Genomic DNA, 10,336 nt, shown 5'->3' with positions numbered 1-10,336 from the left:
GGAACTAGCTCTGTAGACCAGGCTGGTCTTGAACTCACAGAGATCCGCCTGCCTCTGCCTCCCAAGTGCTGGGATTAAAGGGTGGTGCATGATTTTAATGACGGCAGTGCACGCATTTAATCCCAGCCCTAGAGAGGATTATAAATTGGGAGGAAACAGCTCTCAACACACAGTCTCATTCTGAAACTCTGAGAGGCAGGATCGCCATTTCAGACTGAGGTGGAGGTAAGAGCCAGTGGCTGGCTGTTTTGCTTTTCAGAGCTTTAGGTTGAACCCCAATTTCTGTCTCTGAGTTTTTATTAACTGTGTTTCATTTGGCACCCAACATGGGGCTAGAACCCATGACCCCAACATTAAGAGTCTCATGCTCTACTGACTGGGCTAGAAAAATGCCACCACCACCCAGCGATCTAAATGCCTCTGCCAACTGAGTGTTGGGACTATAGGCATGCACCACCATGTCTGACGAAAGATTCCCCCCATCCTCCTAAGATTTATGCTCCAGTTCTCATGACTGTATAGCAAGCATCATTCATTACTTTGTCACATCTCTGGTCCCCAGAAATAATCAGTTTATCTTAGGTAAGAACTGTGACTTTCCATGTGAGCTACCTAGCTTCATCTGGAAATGAGAGGAATTCATGGTCAACTTAAGCCAGAGGACACAGATCTTCTTTCAAGAAGACATCATCATGTGGTAGTTCACATAAGTAATCCCAACACTGAGATACTGAGGCAAGAGGACCGCCAAAAGTTCAAGACCAGCATGGCTATAGTGTGAGACCCTGCTGCAAAACAACAAAACAGAAAAAACAAGAAAGGCAGCTTTAGGATGAAAATCACCTCCCTTTCACTGAATTCATACCATTTTCACAAGCTTGTTCAAAACAGACCCTACTTCTGGAGGCAGCTAACTGCACCATACCTCCGTCTAGCACTCATATCCACAGGCTCATCATTGATATTTTCTTTGCCTGGCCTTCCAGCAGTCCTGTTGTCTCCATGAGGCCTGAGATTCCCATTGAGTTTCTCTTCATAACCCTTGACACCACTGCCATCTTGCTTGGTAGGTAACTCATGTGGCACCTCAAGGTTTGCCAAATCTTTCCTTTTGAGAAGGGCCAACATTTTCAGACGTTCCATGGCCTCATGACCCTCCATTTTGAGGCGTTTTGCCAGGACATCATCTCGCTCATCTGCCGGGTCCAAACTCCTCTTCAAAAGATTCAGGCGAAGAGCATCTTCTGTCATTCTATCCATTCTATGGAAAAAACACAAAGAATGATCAGAATAAAGTTTCTTATGCAAACCAAAAAGCAGGTGTGAAATATTAATAATAAAAAAATGTAGTGGCATTTCATTTGTGAAACAGCCCCACTGGTTAGCCTTACAGACCAGGCAGTGGTAACATACACCTTTAATACTAAAAGCCACACTAGCTGCCGTCGAAACCAGACGCATGCCTTTAATCTCTGTGGTGCACGCCTTTAATCCCAGCCCTAGAAAGGATTATAAAATGGAGGAGACAGCTCTCAGTCTCATTCTGAGATTCCTAAAGACCATTTCAGACTAAGGTAGACGTAAGAGCCAGTGGCTAGCTGCTTTGCTTTTCTAACCTTTAGGTTGAACCCCATTTTTGTCTATTGAGCTTTTGTTAGTCATGCTCCAAAAAATAATTCATATAACATATGTTTAAAGTTACAGATAACAGAGCTAACTTCCAATGCTATTATTGTCCTACAACATCTATATTATTTCTCCAGTAACTTTAGCAATGAAAGTAACTTCAAATACACTGCAGTCACCAAGGCCTTTAATTATAAAAGGGACACGAAATCCACACTATACTCATGTAGACCAGGTTGGTCTTGAACTTATAAAGATTCGCCTGCTTCTGCCTCCCAAGTGCTGGGATTAAAGGTGTGCGCCACCACTGCCCGGTGTCAGAGAAATAGTCTTAACCTGGAAAGAGCACACCAACTGGTTATCCAATACCAATGGTCACTCCCAAAAATGTATATTCAAATAACATTATACAGATGAGCCCTTTTATCAACCCTCAATTCTACATAGATCTAGGTAAAAAAAAAATCTTTAAACTTTAAAGAAATTATTTAATTGTAACTTTTATTTGCATATGTATGAAGATGTCAGATGCCCTGGAACCAGAGTCACAAACAGTTGTGAGATGCCATGTGGGTGCTGAGGATTGAACCTGGGTCCTCTGGGAAGAACAGCCAGTGCCCTTAACCTCTGAACCATCTCTTTTTTTTTCCTATATAACCTCACTAGTATCAACAAAATCTCTTCTCCACCTTTCTCCATAGTATATAAGCAGTACAGGCTACTGAGAGCTCATCCAGACCAGTCAAACTGCCTGGAAGCAGAGACCAAAAGAACTGCACTGCCTAATGCAGTGACCCTTTAATATAGTTCCTCATGTTGTGGTGACCCCAGTCATAAAACTATTTCACTGCTTCTTCATAACTGTAATTTTGCTACTATTATCATAATGTAAATATCTTGTGTTTTTTGATAGTCTTAAGTGACCCCTGCAAAAAGACTGTTAGCCCCCACAAAGGGGTCACATCCCACAGGTTGAGAACCACTGCCCTGGCCTTGGAAAAAACAAAAAAATCAGATGAGCACCTGGAAGAGGCTCAGACCAATTGAGCCACCAGAAAGGACACTTCCAACTTAACCTGTTGAGCTGCTGCAGGCTGTGCACTGTGCTCCAGGTTTCCAGCTCTGCAAGCCATCACCACTACAACTAACACCTCACCATATTCCTTCCTCTAAGTGACCCCACTAAGGTGAACTTTGGTGTGTCAACAGGCTCCCTATCCAGGATGAGGAGATGTGTGTGTGTGTTGTATCTCCTCAAGAAAAAGTGTCACATAACACTTTCCAATCATACAATAAAAAAATTGTACAGGCTAGGCAGTGGTGGTGCATGCCATTAACCCCAGCATTCAGACACGGGAGCAGGCAGCTCTTTATGAGTTCCATGTCAGCCTGGTCTATAGAATGAGATCCAGGACAGGCAAACCGAGAAAGAGAGAGACAAGAGAGAGAGTTATACAGTACATCTTCCCAATAAAATCAAATAGTACATCTCCCTAGTACTATGTATTTTCATATGCTGATATCTCTCACCCATCTAATCAACCCATAAATGTTAACTATATAACCCATCATGTTCAGGGTTTAGGGAGTAGAAAAAAAACACATTTTTTAGTATATTAGCACATGCCTGTAATCCCAGCACTTGAGAGGCCAAGGAATGTAGATTACCACATACTGATGTCATCCTGAGTGTGGTTCAGGCCAGCCTGTGTTACAGAATGAGACCTCATCTTAAAACAAATCAGAGCGAGTTCTAAGATAGCCAGGGCTATACAGAGAAAGTATGTTGAAGACTATTAATAAAAACTCAGAGAAATTGGGGTTCAATTGGAGATCTGAAAAGCAAAGCATCCAGCAGCTACCTTACCTTGACCTCAGTCCAAAGGTATCCTCAGTTCTCAAAAGTCCTCAGTTCAAGGGACGATCCTGTCCCTTCAGGAATCTCAGAATGATACTGAGAGCTGTCTCCTCCTAATTTTTTATTTTTATACATTTATTTATTTATTTATTATGTATTCGGTGGTCTGCCTGCATGCATCCCTGCAGACCAGAAGAGGGCACCAAATCTCATTAGAAATGGTTGTGAGCCACCATGTGGTTGCTGGGAATTGAACTCAGGACCTTTGGAAGAGCAGGAAAAGCTCTTAACCACTGAGCCATCTCTCCAGCCCCCTCTTCCCGTTTTATAATCCTCTCTAGGGCTGGGATTAAAGGTGTGCACCACTGTAAATAAAGGCATGCGCTGCCCAGTTTCTATGGCAACTAGTGTTGCTATTAGGATTGAAGGTGTCTGTTATCAATGCCTGGTCTGTAAGGCTGACCAGTGGGGCTATTTCACTCTCTGATCTTCAGACAAGCTTTATTTATTAAAATACAAATTAAATGCCATCTGTTTTGAAAAGCAAACAAACAAGAAAGAAATCAACTGGCTGGTTGTTGTTCGTGTTTAATACCAGGGGAGTCAGAAGCAGAGAGTTCAAGGCTAGCCTGGTCTACAAAACAAGTTCCAGAACAATCAGAGCTGTTACAGAGAATTCCTGTCTCGAAAACAAAAACAAAAAAAACCCCAAAAACAAACAAACAAACAAAAAAAAAAAAAAAACAAAAATCAAAATCACAGGGCAGAATTGCATTTAACCTACCTAATTACCTTACTTTATATTGTACTAAGTTGCTAACTATCAGCTGTCTTCCCTGATCTTACTGTCTGTCTGGGAGCTGGGGCTTGCTGCCATTCTTCAGTAACTACCAGGATTATCATGTTGCTAGTCATCAATAAAGACCAAAATTCAAAAATTTAAGCTTGATTTTTACTGACCACACATTGTTTTACATAATGTATAAAAACTGTTTTTTAAACCATAAAAGGTTAAGAGATGAGGCATCTGTATACCACTTCTTATCCTAACTCAGACTGAGAACTTCAACTATTCAATGGCAAAAACACAAAAACTACTTTGACTTCTCTGACTCTTTTTCTTGGGAGGGGGGTAGGAGGTTTCGAGACAGAGTTTCTCTATGTAACAGCATTGGCTATCCTGGAACTAGCTATTATAGACCAGGCCTCAAACTCACAGAGAACGGACTGCCTCTGCTGGAATCAAAGGAGTGTGACGCCACTGCCCCATCCATCTCTATGTTTTGCACTTGCGGTTCTTTCCGTTTCTCCAGCACACGTCCAGTGCTCTCCATTCTCTGTCTTGGCTTCAAAGTCAACGAGCACGTCCTCAGTTAGCATTTCTAGCCTCCCTGGTCACACTGCAGTTGCCTGTCACAGGCCTCCCTGTTTTGTTTTTGTTTGTTTGTTTGTTTGTTTTGAGGTAGGGTCCCATGAAGCTGGCCTGAAATTTGCAATAGATCCTTTAACAGAATCTCTAAAACTCAGAGATCCGCCTGCCTTTGCAGGAGTGCGCCACCATCAGAGCAAAATTCACTTGATTTCTAAAAATGATTTCTTACCAGATGTGGTGGCACACACCTTTAATTCCAGCACTTGAGAGGCAGAGATAGGTCAACCTGTTCTACAAAGTAAGTTCCAGGATAACCTAGGGCTACACTGAGAAACACTGTCTCAAAAACAAAAACAAACAAACAAACAAACAAAAAACCCAAAAAACATTTATTTTATATATGTGTGAGTGAGTGCCTGCATATATTTACGTGCACGGAGTATGCACCTGGTGCTCATGGAGGCCACTCTGAAACTGGAGGTACAGATGTCATGTGGGTGCTGGCAAATGAACGTAAGTCCTCTGCAAGGTCCCCTTAACAATTTTGATCCAAATGACATAAGCAAACAAAACAAATGTTTATCAATCAAAGCTACATATTGAGACCCTATCTCAATAAAAACATACAGATAGACAGACAATTCTAGGCAGGGTTTGGTGGTCCCTGTCTATAATCTCAGTTTCCTAGAGGTAAAGACAAGAGAATAAGGAATTTAATAACAGCTTTGACTATATAGGGAATTCAAAGTCAGCTTGACCTACAGAAACCCATGACTTAAATCAATCAATAAAATAAAACATTGTAACACAAAATAAACTAGTCTGAAGAGGAAGGTGGATCTCAGAGTTTTAGGCCACCCTGGTCTACATACTGAGTTCCAGGACAGCCAGAGCTAAATAGTGAGACCCTGTCTCAAAACAAAACAAAGTAAAGATACACTAGTATGAAGCTTGTTTGTTGAGGAATGATGGTAAGAAAATACTATAAAAGTCTTCGTTTTCAGCTCAGCAATGGTGGCGCACGCCTTTAATCCCAGCACTTGGGAGGCAGAGGCAGGTGGATCTATGAGTTAGAGGCCAGCCTGGTCTACACAGTGAGTTCCAGGACAGCCAAGACGGTTTCACACAGAAACCCTTTTTCAAACAACAACAACAAAAACAAAAAACAAGTCTTCATTTTCTGTAAGAAGAGCAGGAAACTGTATGTGTAGTAAAAACACTGTGTCTTAACACACAACAGTCTCCATTCAGAGCTCAGGTGTTTTGGCCAGTGCTCACTGGTGTTCCTTGGAGTAACAGCCATGGAGTTTCACGTTACTCAGAACCAAGAATGCAGGGAAGGTGCAGAGTACATCATAGGCAATGCTGCAGAAACACCTAAGCCTATTGTAACTTCTGATGCTCAGACGTTCAGTCCTGCAGTGGAGAGCAGCAAGTGCTCTTAACTGCTGAGGCATTTCTCCAGCCCCCACTTGTTTTTGTTTTTTTGTTGTTGTTTTGGTTTTTTTGAGAATGGAGTGGAGGTGTGAGGTCCAGCCATGATAGTCTAAGTCTGGGCAGAAAGGAAGTTCTTTACTTTACTTCCTCCAACCATTATCACGGACTCTGGCCGTGGACGATGGAGTCTCAATAGTTTACCCTGAGACAACGCCTGACAGGCCGAAATTACCCGACCCCCACACCCAAGAGCACACCATTCAAAAGGAAATTCCTGGCATTCCAAGCACTATAGATAGAAACACCTGCCAGCACTTCACCAGGACACCCCTAGACAAATGTCAGCCAATCAAGGGCCCCGAACCTCAGAGACCCCCTCACCCCCACCTTTACTACTATAAAAACCCAATTCTAATTGAGCTCAGGGCTCTCCAGATATTCCAATATGTTGGACATACAGAGAGACCGAGTTTGCAAACTTGGTTAAAATAAAGGCTCTTTGCTTTTACATATGGGACTCCTTTGTTGGCCTTTGTGGGGACCCACGGATTTGGGCATAACAGAGGTCTCTCTATGCAGCCCAGATTGACCTAGAACTTCCAATATAATCCAAACTAGTTTTGAATTCTCCATTCTTACACTTCAGCCTCTTCTAAGTGCTGGGGTTACAGGGGTACATCACAATGTCCAGCTTCTCCAAATAATTACTAGTTTAATTATTTAACTTTCACAAAAGACACAGAGAAGAAGCTGAACTGTATAAAAGTAAAAAGTCTCTCTCAGGATGGCCTTGAAATTGTGATTCTGTCTCAGTCTTCTAAATAATACTATGCCCAGCTAAATATTATTTTAAATAAAAGGAAAACAAGAAATTCTTGATATTTCATACCTCAATAATGAACAATAGGTGAGAAAAAGCATGGAGAATCTTTCAGTCTGCTCCTGGAAATTATTTTCTCCTAAGTACACACAAAAGAAAGACTCCTCCAACAATGTGCATTCCAAGTGACACGTTACCACAGTCAGATGCAAAAAAGTACACTAAGCAGGAAGAAATAAAAAAGAAATATGTGACTAAGGAAATAAGGACAAGAAAGATAGAAGCGATCAATATTTGAACAAATGCTAAAATGGGCTAAGAAGCACACACACAAAAATCATTTCATTCTCACATTCCTATGGAATTCAGGTTATTCTCATTGTGTGAAACTGACCAAAAAATCCACAAAAACCAAAAACTTCCCTAAGAGCACACAACAAATGAGAGTGACAAGTAGAGTCTACACGCGCTTCTAACAACCACAACACTGTCCTTCCTCTGCCATATCAAGGGTGGAAACTCTCAAGCAATGGGACAACTTATGCTATAGGGAGTGCGCTTCTCTACATTCTGCTTTGACAGTAAAAACTTCAGTCTTATTTGCTATAGATACAATACATGAAGACAGCAATGTACATTTTAGACCATACATTTCCCAAATTTACTCTCATAATCAGACTAATAATGCCGGGGAGTTGAAAACTGTAATCTTAGGGAAAATATGCTGGGAAGTGGTGGTGACACTTAGAAAAGTCTCGTTCATACACACACACCCTCAATCTCAGTGGTCCCCTCAGATCCATTCCCTCTCTCTGTCCTCCTCCCACTCCACTACCGGCCCATTTCCCCTTTCCCACTATGTGAAACCCTTACCTAAATTTCGACCAAGAGGTAACTAAGAGGTCAAAAAACAGACTGTCACTAGATAGAGTCTTTAAGTGTATTTTTAAAAATATTTTTTAAGCTTGGGCTGAGCGGTGGCTCAGGCCTTTAATCCCAGAACTTGGGAGTTCAAGGCTAGCCTGGTCTATCTACAAATCCAAGTTCCAGGCCAGCCAGGACTGTTACACAGATAAACCCTGTCTTGGGGAAAAAAAAAAAGAAAGAAAGAAAAAAAAAAAAGAAAGAAAGAAAAAGAAAGAAATTTAAACTTTATATTTTTCTGTATGAGTGCTCAGCATATATACGGACATGTATGAAGATTACATCAAATCCTACTATAGATGGTTGTGAGCTGCCATGTGGTTGCTGGGGATTGAACTCACGACCTCTGAAAGAGAAGCCAGTGCTTCTCTGAAGCAACTGAACTATCTCTCCAGCCACAAATCATTAACCTTGGACTCTAAAATAGTGAACTGTAACAAACTTCTTGTTAATATTATAAAGTTTTTTAAAAGTTCTCAAGAGTGAACTCAGAATGGTGATGGTGACACATGCCTATCATCCCAGCATTTGGGAAGCAGAAGCAGGAGGATTGCTACAAGTTTCAGCTCAGCTAGGCCCACATAGTGAGCCCTTGTCTCTAGAGAATAAATAAAAACAGTAATAATAACAAAAAACCAATCAGGTGGTGGTGCACACTTTTGATTCCAGTACTCAGGGGATGAGGTGGGCAGATCTCTTGTGAATTCAAAGTCAGCCTGGTCACATTCAAAGAAAGCTACAGAGAAACCCTATCTCAAAACAAACAATTCTCAAATTGTTTTCTGACCTTACCCCAAGCACAAAGGTACATACACAACCTCCTCACATAATGGAAAAATAAATGTAAATTTTTTACAACAAAATCTAGGGCTGAAAGGGAAAAAGTAAAATGATACAATTTTATTAACATCTCAAAAAATTAAAAAAAAAAAAAAACAGTTAAAACCAACAATGGCTAGCAAGATGGCTCAGTGGGTAAAGGTACCTAACTGCTGGTAAGTCTGATGACCTGAATTCAATCCTTAGTACCTATGTAGTAGAAGGCGAGAGGCAACTTTCAAAATGATCACCTGATCTCCATGTGCTCTGGTAACCACAGATATGTACACATACACATACACACACACGCTAATAAAAAAAAAATTTTAAGGGTTGAATAAATGGCTCAGTGGTTAGAGAACCCAAGTTCACTTCCCACATCAGGGAAGGTTGGTGGCTTACAACTGCCTTTAACTCCAGAGGATCCAATATCTTCTTTGGGCCCCCAGACACCTGAACATACACAATGGCAAATACTCACTCAAACACACAAACATACAGTGTTTTTTGTCGTTGTTGTTGTTTTGTGACAGGGTTTCTCTGTGTAGGATAGCCAAGGTAGAACAGGCTAGCCTTGAACTCACAAATATCTCCTGTCTCTGCCTCTAGGGTGCTGGGATTAAAGGCTTGTGCCCTCACTGTCCAGTCTCAACTTTAAAAATTTTAAATAATAGGGGCTGGAGAGGAAAACTCAGTGGTTAAGGGCACTGGCTACTCTTCCAGAGGTCCTGAGTTCAATTCCCAGCAACCACATGGTGACTTATAACCATCTGTAATGAGATCTGGTGCTCTCTTCTACACTGCAGGTATACATGCAGACAGAACGCTGTATACATAATAAATAAATCTTTAAAAAATTTAAATAATAACCATGGCTCCAGTAATAGCAGCTTTAGATAGATGTGTACTATACAGAATGGACCTAGCACTTCTCTCTTTTTAATATTTATTTATTAATTATGTATACAGTATTCTATCTGTGTGTATGCCTGCAGGCCAGAAGAGGGTACCCGATCTCATTACAGATGGTTGTGGGCCACCAAGTGATTGCTGGGAATTGAACTCAGGACCTTTGGAAGAGCAGGCAATGTTCTTAACCACTGAGCCATCTCTCCAGCCCCACTTCTCTTAATTTAGTGACAATTGTCTTAGGGTTTTTATTGCTATGAACAGACACTATGATGACCATTGCAACTCTAATAAAGAAAAAGATTTAATTGTGGTGTCTTGCTTACAGTTTCAGAGAAACACCAAGTAGGCTAGGCTGGCTGGCCAGCAAGCCCCAGGAATCTGTGTCCTTCTCTCCCAGTGCTAGGGTTACTACCATGCCCAGCATTCTTCACAAGTCCTGGAGACTGAAGTCAAATCTGAGCTATTACAGACTGAGCTATTATCCAACAACCTGTTTTTGTTTTGAGATAGGGTCTCACTGCTATGTCACCCAAACTGACATGGAACTCACTCTTCTTTTTCTTGAGAG

General features: G+C 41.3%; 1 protein-coding gene across 4 annotated transcripts in view; it reads right to left on the bottom strand.

Annotated features, from left to right (window-relative positions):
* Positions 1–7,303, bottom strand: part of Gatad2b (GATA zinc finger domain containing 2B) — a 25,447-nt gene extending 18,144 nt beyond the window's left edge. For 3 of the 4 annotated variants that reach the window (XM_005367235.2, XM_026789262.1, XM_026789263.1), the window contains exons 1-2: positions 7,183–7,303; positions 926–1,261 (exon numbers count right to left, since the gene is read on the bottom strand). In XM_005367235.2, the coding sequence (XP_005367292.1) occupies positions 926–1,261; positions 7,183–7,214 (368 nt within the window). In that variant the 5' untranslated portion in view covers positions 7,215–7,303. The remainder of the gene's footprint in view (positions 1–925; positions 1,262–7,182) is intronic. The other variant, XM_005367234.2, reaches the window with a different exon arrangement.
* Between the last annotated feature and the right edge of the window lie 3,033 nt (positions 7,304–10,336).

This window comes from Microtus ochrogaster, unplaced genomic scaffold, assembly GCF_000317375.1.
Source record: "Microtus ochrogaster isolate Prairie Vole_2 unplaced genomic scaffold, MicOch1.0 UNK16, whole genome shotgun sequence".
NCBI lineage: Eukaryota > Metazoa > Chordata > Mammalia > Rodentia > Cricetidae > Microtus > Microtus ochrogaster.
The sequence above is the reverse complement of the archived record's forward strand: the minus strand, read 5'-3'. Positions and strand labels throughout refer to the sequence as shown.